Genomic DNA, 25,483 nt, shown 5'->3' with positions numbered 1-25,483 from the left:
GTTAATAATCGTTATCAAAAATATATCTAGATATCTTCTCTTGATTCAATTTCCACAGTCTTAATATCAATACAATACTTATTCTACCTTAAATCTTTATATACATATATATATATATACAATGATATGAAAAGAGATATTAACGGGCATGAAGGAATATAAAGGGATATAAAGGAATATAAAGAAATAATAAATTATGAATTAAATATATAAACGAATAAATATATAGATAGATAATTTCATAACAATCCGAATTCCAATCCCAATTCTATTCCCAATCCAAAATAATATTATAAAGGGAGTTGAGTTGAGTTGGGAGTGTATTGTGGGATGGGGTTAATAGTAAGATCTTACTTAGTAAGTAAAAGTTTGGGAGAGTTTGGTTCACTGGAAGGGGAATAGACAAGAGGGGAGAGATGGGGGAGAAGGGAGAAATAAGAATATCCAAGGGATTGGGATTTAGATAGTTGGTTGGTTTGGTAAAGGTTTGAAATGGTTTTATGAGAGATAATGAGTGAGATGGGGATTGGGATTGGGATTGGGATTGGGATTGGAGATTGGAGATTGGGGTTATTGAGGTGGGGGAATTAGAGATTTTGGAGGTTGGAGGAAGATTTGAGGAAGATTTGAGAAAGATTTGAGGAAGATGAAAGGGGAATAGATAAGAGGGAATATGGATAACAGGAGGAACACTAATGTTTAAGGGACTTGGATCTAAAGAGTAGCTTTTCTTGGATGAATAGTATAGAATTTCGTTTCGGTTAAAGAGGTGTCCTGTTAATCACATACGAAATTAGGATGTTTATTCCTTACAGAATCTTCAGGTGGATTTTCGTGAAGATTTTTATGATCCTTATATTATTTTATTAAAACCTTATAAACTTTCCTACAGTAAATCAACAAATTCTCTTTCAACAAAACTATTCCCATACATACGAATCTTTATCCCAATCCAATGCATTCCACAATAAGCTTTCCTCAAAAGTAACGAAATCTCCAGCTACACAATCGAAGACTACCTAGGTATTTACACAACTCATTCAAGCTCAATAATCTTCAGAGTCTCCCTTTTGACTCTCTTCACAGACCTACTCCCATTACCATTACCCACACCATCATTCACAACATCTCGCTCCGAAAGATCCAGACTTCTATCTCTCTTTATTCCAGACACATATCTCGAACCTTCATCCGAACTTTCGTCTCTTTCCAATTCACTCTGCATGAGAGACTTGAATTTTCGTTGTTTCCTGAGGGATTTGTTTTTCTGCATAATTGCTTCATCTCTCTCGGCAATCGCAGCATTTTTCTCAATCGTCGCTTTGTCTCTCTCCATGTTTGCTCTCTTAATCTGGCTGTTGGCCTGGGAAATCCGCTTTTCCAGTATTTCTTGATCGGTTTTCAGTTGTCTAATGTCTATTTTCATCTTGACATCTCTCTTTTCAAGAGCATCAATTTTCTCGTGTGCTTCTTTAAGATCAACGGTTGCAGAGTTCTTGATTACAGAGTTCTTGATTTGAGAATCCGAGAGCTTTTCTTGAAGGGTTGCATTTTCAGACTTCATGACATCTCGTTCTTTCTTAAATGTCTCGAGTTGGATCGCCTGAGCGGCGTGAGCTTTTCTGGTCTTTTTGAGAATTTCTTCTAAATCCGCATTCTTAACATTCAAATCTCCAATCCTAACGCTAAGGGTATCTGTTTTGGCTTGTGAGTTGGCGGAATTGGGCATCCTCTGTGTTTTCAGTTGTTGAAGCGATTGTGTGAGCCTTGCTTTTTCTAACAGGGTATTCGTGAGTTGCTTTGATAGACTTTCCTTTTCAATTTCCAGGGTGTTAGAAGTATATTTAAGCTCTTTGATCTCTGATGATGCTTTTTCTACATCCTGTCTCAGAATTTTGCGACATGACTCGGACTTCTCGAGTTGAGCTTCGATAGAAGTGGTGTCATAGGACATTCTATCACGCAAAGATTTTTGGGGAGTGACATTTAGTCCTTTATCCAATCTGCTTTCTTGAACTGGCAAATTTTCTTTTGGATCAGTGTTAGAAGTTGCGGTAGACACAGTTGTCTTGGAAAAGTCCTCATTTTCTGTTTTATTGGCTGTAGCTAGCATTCTCATTGACGGTTTGTTGGATGTTGGTTTTATGGGCGAGGGAGGAAAGCCGAAAAATGCTATCGGGACTTTTGCTCTTGAGATCTTCGGAAAGTATGATTCTGTCGAAACGAGTCCTGCGAAGGTTATCTCATTATCACTTGATGTGGAAGACACTATCTTTTGAGGGCATCCACAGTTCGCTATATCTGCAGTTTCATCATTTGAAGCTGTATCTCCTGATAATACAATGTTAGTAAAGACAAGATTAACAAATAATAGTACATATGGGTGGGAACATACTTCGTGTTACATGCTCCGAGTGCTTGTCTCTACATGTACTGTCTCGGTGTAGGATGACGTGTGATTCCAGATTGATATTGTGAATTCGAGAGAAAGTACCAGCTTCGCTGTCTTCCCAAGATACACGCAATTCTCCATTGTTGTGACCACGTGTGAGTTGGATCATGCGGGGCATGTGTTTAAGACACTTCCTGATTTCAAATATCAAATCTGTTCCTCCTTTTTCTTTATCTGCAGTAGAAAGTCCCGTAGTGATATCATTTTTGTCAAGCTCCCGTATTATGCGTGCGTGAAGGTAGTTGATGATGTGTTCACAAGTGAACATTTGGACTTTGACGGCACGATTTGAACTGCGTGCCTGTGATAGAAAGCAGTCCATGTCCTTATCTCTATGGATTTGTTCAAAACTCATATAGCTTTTGTGGAGAAGAAGCCTTGTTTTATCCCGTTTCATGTCGAGACATACGTCAAGATCGATATCATCTCCGTCTTTGAACACTATTTCAAAGTTTGTTTCATTATATAGAGATAAAATGGAACGTAGTGTCCACAGAAAGCTCTGGCAGTATGGCGTGTCAAGAATTTTGACAGTATCGGAACTGACAAATTTCTTCCTCTGGTATTCTGATGGCGTCATTACACTTGTGTATTTCTTCAAAGCCTTCCATAATTCGTCAGACAGAGGAACGGGTTCTTTCTTCAATACGGAATGAATTTTCTGTGAAGTAACAATTAGTTAAATGCCTCAAACGGATCAGTAGAATCTTAAATACCTTGTCAGAACATGATGCACCATGGTAAAATTTCGTCCCTTTGGGATTCTTTTCTTGGAGCTGGTTCCAAAGAGTCTTGGCCACAGATTCAGACATTCTCGTTGAAGCTCCATTTATGTCCAACCAGTTTTGCTTTGTGTTCTGAAACATGTTGAGGTATCTGTCGACATTATTTTTGCCACCGCATCTCACGACCTCACCCCACACTTTCATCAGCCGGTCTGGCAGCTGACTGGCATCCCAATTTCTATCTCTATCCAGCCGGCCCCGATAGAAGTCGTAGCCATACTTGTATAGCTGTGGAGATGACAGTTTTCCCAAATAGACTCCTTTCAAATAGATTCTGCTTCTCAAGTCTTTCTTCAAGATGACAGCACCATACTTTGTCTGGATAATTTCCTTGGGCCCAGAGCAGTTGAAGTAAAGGTAGGTATTCAACCATTGCTTTGCTTGTATCTCAGTCAGCGGACTTCCAGAAGTACCATAGACAGTGCCTATCTTGACAGAGACATCCTGCGAAGGATTCGGAAGTCTGAATTGAGTTTCATCTGGGTTCTGTGGCAAGTCCTTGTCTCCATCCTTCGCGTCGACCTTGCTTATCCCACAATCGACTACTGTCTTGTCGTTTGTTTTCCATTTTAAACGCCAATAGTATCCTGAAGCGGTAATTCTTATTTGATAACTAGCATGACGAAGCATCACCAGTGCGGCAATCTTCAAACCTTCGCCATACTTTCCTGAGAGATTGTCTTTCAAGTCTTTGTCTGTCCAACCCATTTTTAGAGCTTTCCGAGATAGTTGGCTCTGATAATTGCAAAGTTCCAAATATCCTTTACCTTTGTCAAAATTCAAGAAACCAAGAATTTTTCTAGATTCAGGATGATGAACTGTGATCTTATGCCCATTTGCAGATATTTCATGAAAATAAAGCAACTTCTCCATGGAGACCGAAAAGGATTGTTTTATCGCGTCTGCCCTGTAATATCATCTTTCGTAAGCTGAGGATATACATTTGGATAGATCTGAGCTTCTGTGAATGGAGCACTCACCAATTCAGAAGCAATTCACGAAATGCATCCATCAGGTTCCAGTTCTTAGCATATTCGATACCTATGCTTAGAGTTTCATTGTGAGTTTTTCCTGTCCAGAGATCGCCTTGTTCATCGGGGATCACAATGACTCCTTCGTCGTCCCCATTTTGATCGGCCATTGCTGCAGAAGGTAAGGTCTCTCTTTGCTCTTTTCTTGAGATTTGAACGTAATGTTGATCTGAATTGATCGCGTCGCATTCGAAAGATAAACGTTCTCAAATGACATGAGAATTAAATCTTCAGAGAAAAAGAGATTTGTAAAACCTTCACAACTTGTAATCTGAACGTTGGTGGAGGTTGAACGAAGCTGAAAATAAAAACACAAAAAAATAGAATCGACTGGGGAAAAGAAGTTGTTGACAAGATACCTAGGTAAGTGTTTTTTCGTTTGCGAAAAGAGGGGTAAGAACTTTCCTGAAGCTTGATAATTCACTGAAGATAGCGATTTTATATTGAAAACTGAGAAGATTTGCTGTGTATGTGGATGAATTCGGATGATTGATACATGTGAGATTTACTGAAGTGAGTGAATACTTGACTGTGCGAGATGAGGAAAGGAAATGAGGACTTCATAGAGGAAATACTTTTTCGCTTTATCAATATTCAAGAGATTTGAGGAATTTTGAGAGAGGAAAAGAATGCAATGTGTTGTGATGTGATGCGATGTGATTGAAGTGAAGTTAATAAGTAAAAAGATTATCAGATCAACTTTTCATCTACAACTGAGTTCTTCCCTCTCTTCCCTCTCTTCCCTCTCTCCGCTCAAAACGAAGAAAAATGGCAGGTATGAATATCACTCTGGGTAACACTCAAAGAAAAGAGACCAAACTGACACATTTCATTTGCAACACAGAAACTTGATGAGAATTTTAGTATTCTATTTTCAAACACCATGCTCAAAACAAATTTTTATAATATAAAACACCAACCAAGTCAATGCTCCCAAAGAAATCTTCTATACTATACAATATCAACCAAGTCAATAATCCCAAACAATTTTTATAATATAAAACACCAACCAAGTCAATACTCCCAAACAAATCTTCTATACTATACAACACCAACCAAGTCAATGCTCCCAAAAAGATCTTCCAACTATACAACACCAACCAAGTCAATGCTCCCAAGATTGAGAAACTCAATGCCGAGTGTCCTCCTACCATTTCAACCGCCTCATTCTGAGTAACAGACACTGTCGGTCATCTCACCAGAAGAACTCTTAATGGTAGCGTGGCTCTGTAGTAAGCCTTGTACATAATTAAGAGCATTGATCTGCTCTCCCACACCAGTAGAGCTATTTTTAGCATTACCACTCCAATCTAAACCACATCCATCATCTCCACAGGTCTTTGCAGCAGCTTGGGCGGAGCTGATAAGTTGCTCGGTGATGAGCTCGCTGGTGTGTGGAGCGATGGCGATGGTATCGACGAGCCATTTTCCGAGGACACCTTTGGAGGCGCGTTGATCTGTGGTGCAAGAATTGATGGATTCGCAGGCCGTTTCGGTGGCGATTCCGGATGGGAAGAATACGGACATGGTTCTGTTTACGAGACTGTCGAGAGATATTTTCCATTTGATATCTCCGTCGGTATAATTGTACATATATGCAGCGCCTGCAATGAATGTACCTGCATTATCCGAAAGTTGCAATTTGTTGATCGCGGAACAGTCTGTGGAAACATCGGCACCGTCAAAAACATTGTGGTCCTCATCGATAAGACCGGCCGTTTGAGTCCAGTTCCATGCTGTGGTTGCCCATTCCGCATACGTGTCGTTGTTTGTAGAAACAGCAAGACGAGCTGCGAGTTGGAAAAAGTTTCCAGTTGCCATCGTGTTTTTGTAGCTATAGCCGGCATTGAAAGGAAGGATTTTCCAGCGAAGACCTCCATTGCAAGTTTCCTCATCCCATCGAAGTACTTGTTCATCAAACGTTGCCTGAGCAAGGTCAAACCAAGAAACATTCTGATCTCCTCCTAGTCTTGCCTCTGCTGCAGAAATTGCTGCAAGAGCCCAGATGGATTGATCATCACTACCTATGGAAATCGTTTGGTTTAGTGGCATGAAATCGTCATTAGGCCCTCGTTGAGAGGCCAATCCCTGAGTGACAAGTTGATTGTACTGAGAATCACCAGTCAAACGCCAGTATTGAATCAAAGTGTCGAACATGGCACCAGATTCCCACCAGGAGTAAGATTCGTTCAAAACGCCAATGGGAGCCCCTGGAATTTGAGACTCTTTGTAAAGACCGACTAGGTCTTTTGCGATTATGCTCGCTGCCGATTTGATGGAATCTATATATCGAGATGGAATCAGTTTCATTCTGCAAGGACTTCTTCATGCATCGTGACTTACCAGTGCTGGTGACATCAAGATTAATACCCTGAACCTGTAGTACAGAAAATGCCGCAAGGCCAATGAGTGACTTGATTGAAAACATATCCAAAAAGATGCAAAGAGGAAAGTGATGTTAAATGAAGGTAAACTGAAGCTATCGTGAGAATGAAGTATCTACAACAGCGACATCGAATATATATATATATGTATATATATATATACATTCATGGAAAAGGCTCGACTTCTAGGGACCAGGGGTCATGAATTTGGCGAACAATTGCATAGCCTAGCAGTAAGATTTGACAGCGCTTGGCGCACGATGACATTGATGGATACGAGATCAGAGCCTAATGAGTTTAAGCTTAACAAAGGATCCGCAGCTACCCAGAATAGTCTTAGGACTCGGAGTCCAAGCGAGTACCTCTTGGTAAGCGAGTGAGGTTTGGGATAGGAGTTGGGAAACGACATGGGTTGTTCGGGATAGCTTTCCGAGGATGTCACTTCATGATTTTAAATTCTTGTGTGCGGAGGCTGAGTGTAATAATAAGTGTTGTGAAACATATAGAAAAGCGGTCAAGCTTTTTTTCTTCTTCTAAATATAGGGGATTTAGTCAATTAAAATGTTAGATTCTTGAAAAATTAATATAATAAACTTCAAGTGGTGAATGTCAGGGAGTGAATCTGGAAAACTGCAGGAAATGAATAGCTTCAATTGATGTAGTAACTTTAAGCTACTAGATACCTACCTATGAAGAGAGAAGAGAGTTGATGACAGTTTGACCAGGGGATGTGGGGTAAATTAGTGTTTTACATGACTTATGATCCCATCGACTTCCATATATATTTGAATCATTACAGATCGAGGAATTATTATGTAAAAGAAGTTGCCGTGGGGGATGAAACAAAGAACTTTGTATTCACGAGACTTTGGGACACCTCCCGGCATATGAGACCCAAACGGGTTAGCAGCACGTCAATAAGTCTCATGTGGAGGATTATCCAGAGCCATGCAGACCGGGACGTAGATTTGTTTCGTGAGATATAATAGCGTCGATGATGATTGTGCCTCGTCTGGCTTTAGGAATGTCCGTGAAGGAAATCAATGAATATGAACATCGACTTGCAGCAACTCAATTCAGCTGAAAGAGAAATCTTGTTAGTGTTCTCAAGCTTTGAATTTGAAGGGTTTGACATGAAATTATGATGGAGGGAGCCGTGAATGGAGGGAGCCGTGGTTGGAAAGAGCTTGAAATGTGTTGTTGACACCTGCATCCATGGATGGCCCAAGCATATTTGGGGCTGAGGACATGGAGATCACGGGGGGTTTCAATCTCAGATGTAAGGTCATTATCAGATATCTTCTGACATCAAGATAATTACTAGATGACATCTTATTCGGCATACTTATACTCATAATCTTTGTACTCATTGTTTGGCACAACTATCCATACATCATGTGACCGGTGCAAACAGTATAGAATTAGCAACTTCCCGGAACGAATTGACTAGACGGCTCACAAAAACAATCTTGTATTCCAAAGACATCGACAATTCAAACTCCATGTCAAGTTGTGTTTTCTGATCCCGCACTTCAACGCGCGTTTGTTCGTTTCACAAGCTCAATTTTGTCTCCCACATCCAGGAGAATATTGTCAGAATCGGAGTTTGTTGCGTGGATGAAAGTGACAGCAGGTAAGGCTCGGTGTAAGAGTATGTTGCCGTTGACTGCGTTTCAATCCTGACTTCTCTGCTCGGAATTCTCCTACGAATGGCACTCAAAGGGAAGCAGATTGCCGTTGTGGCTTTGAAATCTGCTTGGGCTGAAATCTGATTTTGCTTTCATTCGCGAATAGCTCACTTTTACAGCTTTGCATGATGGTAAGTAACAACTTGCCAGGCTACTCTCTCTGTTGATTGGGTTGCTATATTGACAAGAAGCCGCAAGTAAGAGTGCAGTAGATTAGAATGTTTTACATCTCCAGTTGCATTGATATTGCGGTTAATTCCTTAAAGTCTGAACTAGTCAAGCAGCCTTCCGCTCCTACCCAAAGAAAGAAAACTTTGGTTCCGGCGGAGTGCATGCTGTCAATATAACGTGAGTTGGATTGAGTTTCTATTGATCCAAATTTGAATCATTACACGGATACCAGCATCTGCCAAAGCTAACTTCAGACCGACAGACGGGTGGATACGCCTCCTGAGGCGGAGTGGCTTCGGAGTGTCAAAGTTGTCATTAAATCTCTCAAAGTATCAAAATATGTCGCACTCCGTCTATTTGAGCCGCTTCTGCTTGATTCTGTTGTCCGGTGGGATCGGAGACATTTTTTCTGAATTTTTTATGGAGAAGACAACAATTTCCACAATTTAGCACCTGGAAATACGCTTGCAGTTGTCTTACCACATGTTATTCTAGCCGTTTATAAGTAATAATCTCCTTTACTTGCTGTATCAATGTATATGGCATGTTGAGGGACAGAGGATGTCGATAGTGTACGGAATTCAATCTTCAGATACAAGTACGAGCGTTTTTTCATCATTCAGATCACTCATCTCTTCACTTTCTATCATTAACTTGCCGTTTTTGCCCTCTTCATTGTTACATTCCTTTTCAAGATATCACTCAAACATTCTTCAGAATGTCTGCTGATAAAGCTGTATTCATTACAGTGTTCTCGCCACACACAGTTCTATACCTTTAATTTTGCTTCTTTCCTCACGGGTTTCTATTGCTATAAGATGGATTCCCCTCAGCAACTCTTCCTCTATTCGCTGTGTGTGATAGGTTTTTTTGTGCTTTCGGAGCCAGATCATTTTCTTTTCTTCGGCAACAGTATCCAATCCATCAAAGAGGTAAGCCTTTGCAATCACCTTCTACTGTGCAGTTGCTAACTGTTCATTCGCTCCACTAGCCCAACTAGTTTGTTCATCTGCCAGACCTTTCCTGCCCCAGAGGTGCATCTTGTACCTTTAGAAGTTTCTCAATCGATGATAAGTGGTAGTGTAAGAGTTTGTGTTCTCTTTCGACAACGCTTGGCTTTAATATTTTTATGGGAACCTCGTTTCAAAAAGGGTGGCCTAATGCAGAAAGTGAGTAGTGTTTGCTGTCTTTCTCTCGCGTGTTTTCCAAATGCTTATAATGGTCAGTTACTTTCATGCCATCTGGACATCTCTTCTGTTCACGTCTTACGATATCTCCCTCATGGCCAAATCTTACCTACCCAGTTGGGTCAATCCACTGGAAACTTCCACTAGTACCTCATTGTGCAATAGCCTTCTCGGGTCATATAACATGATTCCAAACGCAATTATAATTGCTATTCTGAGCGTAAGTTCCACTCTTCATGTTATGCTATATCTAAGTTCTAATCAGCGAAACAGATCACCGCAAGCTTCATATTCTGATTTACGAAACCTGCTGTCTTCTCGGCACCAAAGCAAAACATCTGCCCTGTCTCTAGGAAGATCACAAAGAGTGTATGCCTTCCTCGTAATGACACTCCACAACTTGACTATATTCTTGTCATTCAGTGCAAGTAAAACATAAATTCTCTGATTGTTTGAACGCTATCTGGGCTATATCAACCAGAAGTGTCTCGAACTCTAAGAGTGCTACCAGCTTTAAAAGTACTACCAGTTCTAAGGGTGCTACCAGCTTTAGGAGTAATCCAACCTCTCCAAGTATTCCAACATTCTGCAGCTCAATCTTCTGGCAGCTATCAAGCCGAAGCAATAATCTGATGAAACTCGAGCCTATTATTGCCGAGAAACGTCGGAATGGCTGACGACATGTCTATTGAGAGTACGGGAAAGAATACTGGAAAATTTTCGTTTGGGTGAAGAAGGCTCTAGGCATTCTTGTGTTGTGGGAAGCAAAGAACATAGGAAGGTTTTGCCTACAAGGTGGTACTGAGATGATAATCAAAAACATACCATCACGCGAAGCTGCGAGAAAAACTAGAACTCTATTAGTCAATCTAGTTGGAAAGATGGACATAAGTGTGAAGACAAGTGTATATTTCCATCGAGAATGGCGACCCCGGCCATAGTCGTGGTAACCAGTCTGACGAGGGCCATGTTTTACACACGACAGTAGATAGTCCATACGGGAAAAACATCGAGCTTGGAATTCGCCTTCATGCAAGCGAACAAAAAATACAGTCGAGGTATCATCGGAATTCCTCGAAAGAAGCTTGATTCCCAGGGAGAGAATCGATTAGCATCGATCACATCCAAATACAAGAAAACTTTCCGAAGATCATAGATCTAACCACCAGCATCGTGTACTACGTCCATATCCATACGTGCGTGTCTCAGCGGCACACGTTCGAGTGTTTCTCTTCTGCGCTACACATCAACCATTCCCATTCCCACGATCAATCGCCTCGCTTTCTAAACTCGCATCAACCATGTCCTCCCGGAACCTAGGAATCACAATCCAATTCCACACGGGAAACGCATTGGCGGACGAAAAATAAAGATCCTATCATACTCCCAACATCAACATCTATCACAGAACCCCAATATAAATATGCGCAAACCCCGGTTCGATTTCCCGGTCGGAAATGGACCGATGATTCTGGATTCTACGCGGGGAATTATCTATTCTTCAGGTGGATTATATAGAGTTATTTACAAAGACTCACTCGAGCTCGATTTCCCGGTCTGTAATGAACCGATTATTCCAGGTTCCACAAGGAGAATCAACTGTTCCTTAAGGAGTTTCCTTCAGCTCATCTACATATCTGCTCTATTTCCGTTCCATCACATCCTATTGATAAGCATCTATCTATCATGCTTGTGCTTCCTCACAACAAATAAATAAACATATACTTGTAATGTACCTAGAATTGAATAGAATAGAATAGAACTCAATAGCCCAGAAAACAAACACAAACACAAACTCAGACGCAAGCGAAATTCTTCTTGATGCAAGCAGCCCAGTTCCTGCCATACCTATATTCCTCAATTCCCAAAACTCAATCTATTCCGATAACTCATCTACTCTTCTATAAAAAAGGGGGAGTGGAGAAATCCTTTCTTATGAGTATTGGGTATTGAGTATTGAATATTGAATTGAAGTGATGACAATATAATAATAATATAATATAGAAGTAAAAGGAATCGAGAAGAACGAGGAAATTCGGGAATGGGGAATGGGGATTATGATTAAGATGGGTGGGTGAATAGAGGATAGAGAATAGAGGGAGTAGGGTAGAGTAGAGTAGAGTAGAGCAAAACAGGGGGTTCTATGGGAGGAATTTAGGATGGAGGATAAGTGTGCTACCTATGTTTTTATAGATACACACTTTTGTGTGTGGTTGACTTGCTGGTTTTAAATGATGTGTGTGTGATATATTGCGATCGTTTTGGTGGTTTGCAATACTTATTAGGTTTGGGATATGTGTTGGTTTATTTATTTGTATGAGCCTGGGAATGAATGATAGGATAGGGGTATCCTTGTGATTGTGATGATTGGAATGTGAGATTGCTTGACTTTGCATTGGATGCTTCGGATGACATGAGCTCTTTTGAAACCCACCACCCCCAACAACAAAAAAACCTGATACCGATAATCACAAGGAGCGAGTAATACAAAAACAAATTTCCTATAAATTCGCTACTTAACATTCATATACAATTCAAAATCCTCACACCTAGAATGGCGCCTTCTCATACCCCTTCTCCGCCTCTACATAAGCATCATATCCATACAACCACTTCTGAGCACCACCAAAATCCTGCCATCTACTCGGGAATCCACCCGCCTCAGTTGGTCCCGCCATCAAAATCGCATCTCTCCTAACCTGTTCCTCACCCTCCACCATATGGAAACTTTCCCTCTGCCCCCACGTTTCCCTTGCAATACCTTCTCCCCTCCCTTTCCTCAATTCCTCATATATCCTCGCTGCTTTCTTCAACTGTTCATCTTTCGTCTCTACATCTACCTTCCCCAGTAAATATCCCATCACTGCACCATCTTCCAAACTCGAATTCGCACCTTGTGCTAAATATGGAAGCATGGGATGACAAGCATCACCCGCCATCCAGAAATTTCCCTTTTCGCTCGTCCATCGTTCCAATGTTTCCAGATGCATCAATCTCCACTTCGCGACTTCTTTGACCTGTTCCAAAAATGCTCTAAGAATCGGATCCCAGCCCTCGAAAAGTCCTTTCATCTCCTCCAAGTCTCCTGCTGTGCGCGAGAGTCCGGGTGGGAGATTGTCGGGGCAGAGAAGAACGATATTGAATAGATCGCCTCCACGCATAGTATATGAGACTACATGAGTACCCGAGCCAGCCCAGAAATTGACAGAGTGGGAATCAATAAACGCAGTAAGCTTCTCGGCATCCGGTCCGCTTAATGTAGATTTATCAATCACAATTCTATATGCGAGATCTCCAGTTGGATTTGGCGGACATTCGTGGCCTAGAAATTGTGATCGCGTAGCCGAGTAAATGCCATCGGTACAGAGTATAACATCTCCTTCCACCGTTTTCCCCCCTTCTAATGTAACAATTGTATTTTCAAAATCGACAATCTTGACTCTGGATGATAGACGAATGGTGACGCCTAGCTCATCACATTTAGCGCACAGAGCACGTTGTAGATCCACTCGATGCATTCCCCAAAAAGGAGCTCCATATCTCTCATCTATCTTTTCTTGAAAATCTGGCGAATGAGCTAAGCGTTTTGTTCCATCAAATCGCCATACCGAGAGAGTTTTTGGGAATGTAGCTTTGGGAGCGAGATCATCGTAGATTCCCCATTTCTTGAAGAGTCGAGATGCGTTGGGTGTTATTTGTAATCCTGCCTATAACATTGATCAGTCTGGCTGTATAGATGGAAAATAAGGGAGTTGAAATGTTTCTCTTACCCCGACTTCCGCTAATTCTGATACAGTCTCCAAAATTGTTACTTCATGCAATGGATTCGCGAGTTTTGTGGAAAGTGCCGCTGCTAGACCGGCCAATCCGGCTCCAACCACCAAAACGCGAAGGGGCATCTTATTTTCTGTAGACTCTGTTCTACCTGGCACTTAACGCTTCAGAATTTTGATACGAAGTAAAATGTTGTGCTTCAGCTCGTATTACGTCTACCCCGCAGTATGATTGGAAATTCAGCGACGAGTTCTGAGAGAATATGCTTCTTGTGATATAGGATAGGAACGTTCAAAAGCAGGAAAGGCAATGGTATCAAATCAAACAGAACAAGAAATCAGATAACAATATATATACACATAGAGACATAGAGACATAACTAAACAAAATCAATAGCACCTACGACGATATGGTTGACGAGAGTATGTGGCCTAGTGGACGAGATGTGGACGCGCTCGAAATGGCGGGCTGGCGGGGTGAAATCCCCGCATCCCCACAATTTAGGCCAATTCATCCCACTGCCTGGATCCAGATACTGTCTCGGAATCTGTTCGCGGCAAAAATTTCACGCAGATTGGAAATCTTGCATGAAAAGGTTTCGGCCTTCGGTCATTCGGTCGAGGAAATGAGGCCCGAGTAGAAACTTTCTTTTAATACCAAAACCTGGGGATCGTGGGACCCTTAACAAAAATGGAATGGGTGAGAAAGCACACAATGGAGAGTCCTGGTTCGGTAAGAGCGTGCCGATATATGTAATATGTCATTATTCATTGGTATAAACCTAGAATCATCGTGAAAGATGAATGTCCAATTACACCCTTCTAAAAAGCCCCAACGCCATTGCTATGCAAGTAATTTCCAGATCATCGTCCCTCAACATCTTACGTAGTATCCTTTACTTTCGCTTCTAGCCTTCTTCCTCCTCCCCGCCTCTCCCGAGTCTATTCTATCAGAAAATCTTCTCCCAATCAGGAGTGACGATGAATTTGCCCATCACTTTTCCTAGTCCAGTAGCGACACCTTCTGGTGCCTCGCCCTTAGGATCTTCAGCAAGAACAATTTGACTCAAAAAAGCAGCTGGAACACCGCGGCCTACTGCCATACTGGTTCCGCCCCAATCCAATTCCACCTTGCCGCTCTTCCTTACCACCAATTTTCCGATGTATCCTTGTTCACTAACCAATGCTTCATTCTCTTGGGCAAGATTGGGTTCAGTCTTGATGATAACTTCTTCCGATTCCTTTTTGATCCCTTTCTCTTTATCATCGGTAAGATCAATTTGTTCCGAAGATTGAGTGACGACAACATCATCCGAGTTTTCGACTTGAGGATTAAATAGTCGAGGTAGGACAGGTGGGAATTGGAAAAGATAGATTCGACCATCTGCATGACTGGCTTCTGGTTGAGCTTCACCTTGTTCCTGCTCTCCATCCATTCCAACATCTCCATCAACATCGACAGCCTTTCCTTTTCCTTTATCCTTAGCTGTTGTATCCACTGTTCCTCTCAATAGACGAAGTTCCTCAGCAAGGATGTCAACATCCTCAAGATAACGTTCATACTCGAACTTATCCTCTTCCGTTTGTATTACTGGCATTTTATCCTTCTTTCTGCTACGTCGTACCTTGGATTGTTGTGGTGAAATAGGCTCCCTCTTAGGATGCTTTTTGTCTTCGGGGGAAGATGGTGCTTTAAACTCCGGAAATTTCGACATAGTTGGAGATTCAAGCCCAGGTTCTCCTTTCGTCCTTGGCTCATCCGTTGTTGTTGTCCCATCTGTCGTCATCTCGACATCTTCGCCAGAATGAATATCCTCCACTTCATCGGCTTGCTTCTTAGCTATCTCTGCAAGTTCTGGATCACTAACCATCATATTGGAACGTTCCTTATGTTCTTCACGCTTGATCCGGATCGGTGCGAGAGATCGTGATTTGAAACCACCATTCCCGCCTCTGCCAGAGCCCACCATTTCATCATCATCGTCAACCAGATTGATCATTTCGATATTGACTTTCCTCGCTTGTCCGTCGTCGTCGGGATATTCTGGATTGAAAGTGGCCATGTTTTCGGCTGACAGCACATTTACTCCCCCTCCATTTCCTGATCCAGAACCTCCATAACCACCACTTCCTCCACCACCGCCGCCACCACCTCCTCCTCCTCCGAATCCGCCGCCACCACCACCACCGCCACCACCGCCTCTTGTGTTTGCAATTGCAAAGCCATCCATGCCACCCTTTCTGTCTGTAAATAGAAATTAGTAGAGTTGGCAAGCAATTAGCGATTGACTTACCCATTGCTGCCGGCGCAACACTAAAAATACCAGTAGCACTTGAGATTGGAGCTCCCCTTCCTGCGCCACGGTTTTGTCCCATCGCATCTCCTCTACCTCTTCCAATGTGACCTCTTCCTCTCTGGGACCTGCGAGCTTCCTTTTCTGCTTGTGCCTGGTTTGCCGCGAGTCTATCCCTCTCTTCTTGTTCTAATCTATCTCTATCTGCTTGATCTCTTCTAATATTTTTGGGCTTAAACCTGGCTCTTCCAGTAGTAGCTTCACCTCGCGCCCTTGTACTTGCCCCGCCGCGTCCTCTTGCACTCGCACTTTCTGTTCTTGATGGAAGTCTCGCAGAGGTAGTCGCAGCTGTTGGCGCAGGGGTACCAGCAGGTGTTTCGGCAGGTGTCATTGCAGGTGAGGTATTTGGATCGAATGCATCGTCACTGGGTTCGATTTTTGGAACGATGGTAGCAGTCGATTGTGTCATTGGTGCCATCGGCGCAATTGGTGCAATTGGCGCAGGAGATTGACTAGGTTGAGAAGATTCATCAAGAACACCTCTAAGTTCTGGGGTCTCAATCTCTTCAATTGCGATTCCTCTTCCTCTTCCTCGTCCTCTACCTCGAGGTCTACCCCGCGAGGTAGCTCCCCTCTCTGCTTTTGGTGGCATATTTTGTCGTTTTATTGATCTGAATGGAGAGAGTATAAGATTATCGTTGTCAACGCATTAGATTTAATATATCTATGAGGAATTATGAGGATAAATGATGTAGATCTAAAGAGCAACCATATGATACCAAAATTTTATGATTGCGACATATATTTTTGAAGCTTCGAATATTATTCAAAAAGGTTTAATTGTAACGTTGGTGGGGCTCGACTTTTTTCTAATCCCAGTGACGCATGGGCTATCCTTGCGGACTGTGAGCATTAGTCAGCAGCCTTCAATCACAGCTCATGCAATCTCTTCTCACTCACGTGCCACTCTCAACCTCGACACGACTCAAACCATCGCCATTATCGAGATTCTTCTCGTATGCACCATATATCGCGATGATACTGCTTCAAGGAGTAATAGAGAGTGTGGTTCGTGAGTTTTTTGTGATTGTCATCCGGGTTCGATACATCTGAAGACAGAGGAGTCGATCCTGATCAAAAGCCCGCTGCATTAATATGGCAGAAATCATACAGGCACCAATATTATTCGCTCTGACCAAAATGGCAGATCTCCAATATCATTTTATGAGTGTAGCCCAATCTAAATGTCGTGGGTCTTTTGGGGTTCAGTCTACGAAGATTTGTGAACTCACAATGAAAATGACAAGATGGCACATTCCTCAACAAATCGTGGTTGAGAATCATCACATAACCTGTTGCACCGTTACCCTACCATGGAAGTGAGTACTTCCTCGCATTGCTATCTGAGATTCATTCAAGTACAATTGTTGGAGGACTCAAGTAGTTCGTTGTAAAGCCCACAATCACTTCTGCATTGCTCACAGCTTTCAAAAATCCTAAACCAGATAGATCCCTCGTTCACTTCTAAAACATTGAGCATGAGTTTGATTCTGGTCATTCACGTAACCTCTCCCTTTTAACCCTCCCTACCTGAATTAGACGGGAAATCCCCTGTGCACTAACTCACTGTCAAGTGAAAATATGTGGCCGTTGTGTTTTGAAGAGATATGTTTCAAAGATTACATTCCTTGGCGTTCAAAGTCGAATGTCATTCTTGAATACTGGTCAACGGAATTCTTAAAGACCTCCTTATTTTTCATAAATTTATACTTTATATGATCTCTTCTTCATATATTTAACAAGGTTTCTTTTCACATAACCTATCATCAAGATCTATCGAATTCATTTCCACTCAAGATGAAGGCATCTAATATCATTCAAGCCTCGATGGCTTTGGCTTTTCAAGCGCAGACTTCCATGACCGCGGCAGTGACTACTTCCGTAGCAGCCAATGCTCTTCTAGTCGGAGGATGCGCTGGAGTTGCTCCGGAATATCAATTACAATGTCACAAAGATCAATGCCCTCAACCAACAAATGGACCACTCGGGTCCTCTTGTGCCTCTTATCCTCCTGCAAATCAGCTCGAATGCTACAAGTCAAAATGTCCCGAGCTAGCTACTCGAGTCACAACTAGTCAACCTGTTACTCAACAAACTTCGCCGCCTCTCATTGGTGGATGTCATGGGGTGGCACCTCAATATCAACTACAGTGCTATAAGGAAAATTGTCACGAACCTGCTGGTCCTCCTGGATCATCATGTGCTTCTTACCCACCAGATTATCAGCTAGCATGTTACAAATCAAAATGCGATCCAAAGCCTGAAACGACAACCACCGTTGAGATAGCACTTCAATCTCCCGTGGGTGCCAGTGCAGGAAGCGATTGTGCTGGAGTAGCGCCAGAATATGAGTTAGAATGCTTTTACCACAATTGCCCTATGCCTGGACCTCCAGGATTCTCATGCGCCTCATTGCCTCCACAATATCAAATTGATTGTTACAAAAAGCGCTGCCATGAAGTTTACACTCCTCTTGCATCAGAACCGGCTCTACAAACGCCGAATTCCGTTCCAGAAACTCCCAGCCCTGCTCAACAAACACCTAATGCTGCTCAGCAGAGTCCTGGGTTAGATAGAGGCTGTATCAACGTAGCCCCCGAAAATCAGCTCGAATGTTACCGTAATAATTGTTTAATGTCGGGTCCTATCGGTTATTCGTGCGGTACTTTACCACTGGACTATCAACTACAATGCTATAAAGCACATTGCGATGGCCATAACTCTCTTGGCGCCGAACTTCCTGTACTTCAAACTCTAGAGGGTGCATGTGCAACCTCAGCCCCAGAAAATCAGGAAGAATGCTTCCAAAAAGAATGTTTTAAATTATTCTGTGCTTCACTCCCAGTGCAGTATCAACTTCAATGTTATAGACAACATTGTAGCGTCCCGGATATATCTGAGTTAATCAACGGATTTGGAAATACTTTGGGTGGAATATTAGATGGTTCTAGTGCGTCAGTAATTTCGGATGATGATGGTTCGAGTGCTTCTGGTAGCTCGGATGATGATGGGGCCAATGGTCAAGATAGCAAGGGAAAATCATTTCCAGATGTTTAAATTCTGGCAAGGTGATATATTTTAGTTCTCGCACTTCCATCTGATTTGCAATTGTTGGATCAACAATATTTACTCATTGGTGTGATCTAGCTAGCAATCAAACACAGGTTAAATACACGATACTATCATCACCTCTATTCATCGATCCATTCTTAACAAGCTCCATTCTCAAAGTCCCTCCACTCCCAAATCTACAATCGTAAACTTCAACCTGACAAGACTTATAAGTTACATAAAGTCAAAATACACCCAACATTTCCACGTCATCTCATACTTCACATCCTCAACTCCACATGCACCATTCTTAACAAGCTTTCGAAGAACTCGTTATTTGCTTCCCCTTCCCTGCATTCCTTCAATCGGTCGATGGCAAATATATACCCGGTCTTGGCTCGATCTAAGATCTAGATCTACATTCCTCATGCTATTCTAGGATTCTTAATCTTTACATTGAATACGTTGACGTTAACGAAAGGTCTTCCTGCGATTTGTATTTGTGGGTTGTGGTTCTTCGGTTACTGATCGTGAGGTTCACTAGTCTGCTATTCCTTCTGTCTAGATAATTAAGCAATCGATTGCGATTCAATCTTTACGTAGAGTTTCTTAAGTTTGTTGATTCTTGCTTTTTCTGCGACAGCTGAGATAGTAAGGATATCAAGCATCACGTAAAATCTATGGGGTCATCTTTGTATATTTGCGGGGAGAATATATGATTCTTCCTGTTTTGAAATAATCGCGCTTTCATCTTCGTTGATGAACACCTGAATTTTTGTTGAGCGGCCACGGCTTGAAGATTCAATAATGGGAAAGAAATTTTCGTTCGAGTATTTCTCCATTGTGAAGTACTGTAGGAAAATCAGTGAGAAGTTTTGATCCGATGCTTGATGTTTATGAGGGACTAATATGTCAACTATAACTATACCCATCTAAGAAAGAGAAAGTTTTCTGGTAATTAGAATGCCACTGCAATAAATTCATGAACACAATCAAGATAGCAATATATCACAGCTACCTAGGTAGACATTGTGCTGAAAAGAGAGAAGAGATTTTATTATCGCCAAGCGGCATGAAGACATTAGCAGTACAAAATATGAATGATGCCGAAGCATTATCATCATGACTACTTGCGTTCCTTCACAATGCTCGTCTTGGGTATCTATTTACAAGCTGCGTATCAACCACTTCAATATCATTATCCTTAATCCATCGGTCCATTTCCCATTCCATTCATGTTACCCAGTCCACCCCATCACAGCCTTTGCAACAAAACCCAGCTCCAACATCGCCCAATCCCAATCCCAATCATCCCCAACCTCCACCACTCCACTCACTCATCCATACCATATTCCGAGCCATTCCACTCCGGGTCGTTAGAAACTGGTCCAAATCTCGGTTCATCTTTTGTCCAATCAACCATTTCAATGCAGAGCCTCGAATCCAACTCAATGTCACACCCAACATTTAACGTTTTATCGTCTTCAAAAATCTCTTTCCTCGCCCTTCTCATTTCCATAAATTGTTTATCCAGATCATCTACCATTTTTTTGAAACAATTTGTGAAGAAGGCCCAATTCATCGCATCAAAAGCATCGGAAGTCTGTCTCATGAGGACGTTTCGGGGAAGATTGTTATCAAACGAAGTGTTCTTTCGAAGATTGGCTCGATGTTTGATTTGATCGATGTATGGAAAATCTCTTCGAAGTCCTTGTTCATATCTTTCCAGCAGTAGCATAGCCTCTGCTGCAATCGTGGGAGAGTGCCAATCTCGAGTAAGTTTGGGCGAAAGCATTCTATCCCTTCTCTTTTCGAACTTGATGAACTCCGTAATGTTAAAACATGCCAACTTTGCCCTCTGATATTGTGGTTCTAAATATTTCACAATGCTGGCTCGTTCTAATTTGAATGCTCTCGGATTGTATTGTGAGGACGAAAGAGTCTCCGCACGCCTAAGACCATTTTCTACGGGATGTGACACCTGAGTAGTTGGATCGTGGGGCCTGTGCATCCATCTATTGCTGCCAGAACACAATCCATAGTGCATCAGATATCTTCCTACGCTGCCAGTAGATGAGTGGCGCATTTCAGACCTGAAAGTATCAACTGTCTCAAACGCCTGTGCATAACGCACGAGTCGAAGATACATTCCACGAGAGAGCTCTACCACAGAGTCTCCCATCATAATTGATCTGAGTTGTTTCCTTGAATTGGAGGAAGGGATGATAGATCGACAGTCCTTGCCCGAGAAACTATTGTATGGGTAAACATCTGGTAATTCCTCCCAACTTGCATCTCGGAATTGAAGCTTTTTGACCCCACGTAGCATTTGTAAAGGTATGAGCATATTCTTCATATTTTGATAGATGACCTCGTCTCGGAACCAAAGTGTTTCCCCACACTTCTCCAGACCAATCGGTGCTAGTGCAATCTCGAGAGATATGGATGGGGACTGAGCGATGGCTTGACAAAAGTTTTCCATCGACCAAGTCCTCCTTTCATGCCACCCTCCCAATATATCCGGATCGATGAATGAACTGACAATAACTCTCCAGCGTTTAACTTTTGCCACTGCTGGATGGTCAAATAGGAAAAGTTTACCGTGACTCAATCTGTTACAATGTCTTGTAATGGGTGTCATTTCTATGCCTCTATTAAATGCAAATCGGCTTGGGCGACAATCTTGCGAGATCTCATATCTGCAGCAAGCAATGTAGAAAGTATTTGATTCGTAAAGCACTTGCGATGCTTCTAGGTATATTGCACGGCAAACCCGAAGAACTTGGGGTTCAAGTTCATACTTCAGCGGTGGTTGGCTTTGTCCGTGTGGTGGAGTTCTTCTGGGCGAACTAGTACGATCGGCCACACTGCAGCTCTTGCCAAGAACGGGATTCACCAGCAAGAGCTCGTAGATCATGTCGCGCGCCTCCTGGGGGAGCTTTTCGAAGTATGAACTACCAGTGGATGGTGATGAGATTGTATTTGTAGGAGTACTTTTTATTGATTTTGCAAGATACGAGGCATGACTTGTATCGGAAACAGCTTGCGTTAGGCAGCCTGCATTTGTGCTGACAGCGGCCTGGTAATTTTTGAGGTTTAATTTAACTTGATGATGAGGACTGGCAGTTGAGTTTGTAGTTGTCGGAATATTACTGCTCGAAGCTGTGGCTATGGAGTCAGCAACTTGATTTGATTTGGGTTCCATTGTAAACTGTCAAAGTATGTGTTAGCCACTTTTGCTTGTGCTTGTCTAGCATTGATAACCCGAACAAACTTACCTGCGAGGATCAAGATGCAGTGAAAAGAGCTCTGTTAGAGTTGTGTGACAAATGAATAATCGAAAGAGAAAAGCTTCGAAGGTTGTGTGGAAAATAAAGAACTTCCGAACTAGCCGAGAGGGTTATAATTTGTAAATCAAATTCACTGGTAAAATATTAACTTCAAATAACCTGAAATAGACGTTTGATTTCCTAGTACCTAGATATCCAACCAGAGTCTTGTGACATGCACTGATCAACAAAATACCAACATGAAGGTTCTAATTGAATTCGCTGGAAGATGATTGCTTCATCTGATCAAAGTTTGCAGATATATCATCAACAGCACATCTGACTCAAGATAAGAAGTCTTGGGAGATTTTTGTTTGACATAAAGCATGAAGTTCTTGACAGCCTATGTGACAAACTGATATATGGCAATCACAACTTTTGTCCTCTGATAGTAATGAGTGATGGTTTTTCCAATCTCTTTTCCAACCATTCACCATCTTCTTCTCGTAGTTCAGTCTCTGAAGATGTGTTCTCCAGAATCGACAGTTTTTAAGGATTCTGGAATTAATACGAAGAATCTCTTCCTATTATTTGTCAGTAAAAGCTGCTGTTTTGAAGGATAAAAGGGGGAAAATTTGTACAAAGGATCGAAACAACTGAGCATCTATTCCCCAGGATTCTTGCTAAAATAACTACCAAACTCTCATACCAAGAATTCGAACCTAGAATTGTTATTATAAATGTCATGAATAACATATTGGAGGCAAATCAGGAAGTCTTATACTTCCATGGGTCTTGCAACGACCTGCTCCTCAAAGCAATATAGCATGTAATGATGATATTCTGGTACATTGGGCTTGATATGTAAGGTTCAAGCGAGTTCCCATGTCCTCAGAAGAATGTAGCAGAGTAAGGTAAGTTGGTTCTGTAATAATGATCTAATTGTCTCTTGGAAGGAAGTGGACCATACGGATGGCAACGATATTCCACATCCCGAATGAACAGAGATTATGAGATTATGAGAGCGAACTGATACCGATCAGTTCTATCCGTAATTTTTCCAAGCCTATTTGCCACGAGCAACATCTACATCACTTTCTGTTGGTATGCTATGCCATAGTCTACACCACGCAGATTATTTGCGTTTGAATACCAGCTTGTTTCAAAGACTGGGGTTGCAACCGATTTGTGTGTTTTTGGTTCTTCGATAGCGCTAGAAGGCAGTGACGTGGGAAAGACTGCAATGGCATCGGTAAGACGCCGACATCTCGCCCAGTCAGTGGGCTCTACTTTCAGATTGTTAGTTGATGAAGTTGTGGACATAATCTTAGGTATGGGGCACTCAGCCTTACTATGGTAGTTCATCCAGTTCCCCAATCGCAGAGAGACGGCGAAAGCCCAACACGACACATGACATGCATTTACCTACCCATATTTAAAGTTCTTCTGCCAGAGCAAGTAGCATAATGTATCAATACAACAGCATCCTTAAGTGTAAGTCAAATGATTTTGAAATAATAGTCAACTAAAGTCAAACAACTTTGATAATGCTGACAAGAGACGTCTGTATTAACACGAAATACCGAGGCAGTCAAAAATATAATTTACAATTTCCACGGACCGGAAATAAAACCAAGCTAGTGTTTTTATTCCCGGTCGACTCAATTGCCAAAATATTTCCCAAAAGTATGCTAAGAATATACTGAGGCCGATTTGAATCATTTAGCATAAACCCCAAAAATAGAATTCTGCCTAAACTAAAAACGTATTTAGTATTTAGGTGCGTGTGAATAAGAATCAATATTATCTGTTACTGTGTTATTTATATAATTCCCTACCTTTCCCTTTTTTAGACTTTATTAAATCTAATATATTATTTTTTTATAAACTTTGGATTTTCTTTTATTTTTTCTTGTTTATTATATTCAATTCTATTTGTGTAATTATAATGATTCGATTTCAATTTGTATTAATTCAATATAAGGAGTTAATCTGTAAATAGTATAATGATGAGTATAATATTAATAATATCAAATAGTTACTTTTTTTTGAATTTGATATTGAAATTATAGTTAGAATTATAGGCAAGTATTTTAATATTTGGGGATTAATTCGAAAGTCTAGAATTGATTATAATAATTTTATAATAAGGAGTCAAATTATAATATTTTTTATTTTATTATTTAGTGATTAAGAGATGGAAGTAGCTTTTAGAGTTGAAGGATATAATATTTTTATAAATTATATTAAAAGTATATATTTATTATTAGGATTTAAAAAAAAGCTTATATTCGAAAAACAATATAAATAAAATTAATGATTTTTTAATATTCTAAGAAATAATATCAAATTAGAGTATATTTAAGGTTATAGTAGGAGATTGTTGTATATTTATTTTCGAAAAAAGAGGGAGTTTATTTCAAAATATAATACTATTTTTTTTATTTAAAACTTTAAAGTGTTTTTATATTAATATTTTATATTTATTTTAGGAATATATTATTCGATATATTATAAGTTATAGATTCTAAAGGGATTTTCTAATATACTAAAAAACTTCAATCTATTTATAGGGAGTATCGAGTTTTTGATTCAAACTTTTTTTTGGTTTATTGATGAATATAATAAATTTATTATTATTGGGATTGAGATTTATGTATATATTGATATATATTTATAATTTATTATATAAGTATATATAGGGATAGCTAATAGATATTTTAGATTAGTTATATATCAATATCTAATATAATACTCTAAAAGTAATATTATACTAAGGTTTTTTAAAGCAGATAGAGAAATAAAGCTTTTTTTTATAATTAAAGTTTATTTTACATTTTTTTATAAAATTGATAAAAGTATAAAAGAAATTAAAGACTACTTTTAATTTGAAAAGAATATTAAAAATCAATATATTGAAAGTTAATGATAAAAGCTCTAAATGTTATTATTATATCAATAACAAATATATATTCTTATTCTTTATCTTTTTTATAAAAATATTTAAAAAATTTTCTTGATTCACTATATTTAATTTAATTTTTTTTTAATTTTTTTGTTTTTTTATTTATTATATAATCAATTACTAATATTATCTAGAATTATTTTAATAAATTGATATAAAATAAATAATTTTATAAAAATCAATATAGGGATTAGATTATAATTTTTATAATTTATATTAAATGGATAAGAGAAGAAATAGGTGAATATGTGAATATTTGGAATAATTATAATATTTAAAAGAATAAAAATTAGTTTTATTATATTGTGGATAAACCTTTTATATTATATTAATATCTTTAAGGGGAGTATATAAATAAAGGAAAAGCGGTATT

At 40.4% G+C, this 25,483-nt stretch overlaps 7 protein-coding genes across 7 annotated transcripts; 1 reads left to right on the top strand and 6 right to left on the bottom strand.

The window, feature by feature from the left end:
• Window positions 1-1,036: 1,036 nt before the first annotated feature.
• Window positions 1,037-4,378, bottom strand: EAE98_008259 (uncharacterized protein; the record flags this gene model as incomplete). Its single annotated transcript, XM_038955882.1, has 4 exons — window positions 1,037-2,331; window positions 2,396-3,113; window positions 3,169-4,144; window positions 4,218-4,378. 4 exons carry the CDS (start codon window positions 4,376-4,378, stop codon window positions 1,037-1,039), a joined length of 3,150 nt encoding a protein of 1,049 aa, XP_038807748.1.
• An 814-nt stretch (window positions 4,379-5,192) lies between these two features.
• Window positions 5,193-6,812, bottom strand: EAE98_008258 (uncharacterized protein). The gene is made up of 2 exons (XM_038955881.1): window positions 6,612-6,812; window positions 5,193-6,550 (listed from the first exon to the last, which is right to left on the bottom strand). The coding sequence occupies exons 1-2, from the start codon at window positions 6,694-6,696 to the stop codon at window positions 5,433-5,435; spliced, it is 1,203 nt and encodes a 400-aa protein (XP_038807747.1). The 5' UTR covers window positions 6,697-6,812; the 3' UTR covers window positions 5,193-5,432.
• Window positions 6,813-12,247: 5,435 nt separating this feature from the next.
• Window positions 12,248-13,597, bottom strand: EAE98_008257 (uncharacterized protein; the record flags this gene model as incomplete). The annotated part of the gene is made up of 2 exons (XM_038955880.1): window positions 12,248-13,405; window positions 13,469-13,597. The coding sequence occupies 2 exons, from the start codon at window positions 13,595-13,597 to the stop codon at window positions 12,248-12,250; spliced, it is 1,287 nt and encodes a 428-aa protein (XP_038807746.1).
• An 824-nt stretch (window positions 13,598-14,421) lies between these two features.
• Window positions 14,422-16,417, bottom strand: EAE98_008256 (uncharacterized protein; the record flags this gene model as incomplete). Its single annotated transcript, XM_038955879.1, has 2 exons — window positions 14,422-15,716; window positions 15,766-16,417. 2 exons carry the CDS (start codon window positions 16,415-16,417, stop codon window positions 14,422-14,424), a joined length of 1,947 nt encoding a protein of 648 aa, XP_038807745.1.
• Window positions 16,418-17,622: 1,205 nt separating this feature from the next.
• EAE98_008255 (uncharacterized protein) lies at window positions 17,623-18,882 on the top strand (the record flags this gene model as incomplete). The annotated part of the gene is made up of 1 exon (XM_038955878.1): window positions 17,623-18,882. One exon carries the CDS (start codon window positions 17,623-17,625, stop codon window positions 18,880-18,882), a length of 1,260 nt encoding a protein of 419 aa, XP_038807744.1.
• A 1,327-nt stretch (window positions 18,883-20,209) lies between these two features.
• EAE98_008254 (uncharacterized protein) lies at window positions 20,210-22,081 on the bottom strand (the record flags this gene model as incomplete). The annotated part of the gene is made up of 1 exon (XM_038955877.1): window positions 20,210-22,081. The coding sequence occupies one exon, from the start codon at window positions 22,079-22,081 to the stop codon at window positions 20,210-20,212; it is 1,872 nt and encodes a 623-aa protein (XP_038807743.1).
• Window positions 22,082-23,231: 1,150 nt separating this feature from the next.
• On the bottom strand, window positions 23,232-23,468 carry EAE98_008253 (uncharacterized protein; the record flags this gene model as incomplete). The annotated part of the gene is made up of 1 exon (XM_038955876.1): window positions 23,232-23,468. The coding sequence occupies one exon, from the start codon at window positions 23,466-23,468 to the stop codon at window positions 23,232-23,234; it is 237 nt and encodes a 78-aa protein (XP_038807742.1).
• Between the last annotated feature and the right edge of the window lie 2,015 nt (window positions 23,469-25,483).

This window comes from Botrytis deweyae, assembly GCF_014898535.1.
Source record: "Botrytis deweyae strain B1 chromosome Unknown BDEW_021, whole genome shotgun sequence".
Classification (NCBI taxonomy): Eukaryota; Fungi; Ascomycota; class Leotiomycetes; order Helotiales; family Sclerotiniaceae; genus Botrytis; species Botrytis deweyae.
Note: the sequence above shows the minus strand (reverse complement) of the source record. Positions and strands in the feature narration are given on the sequence as shown.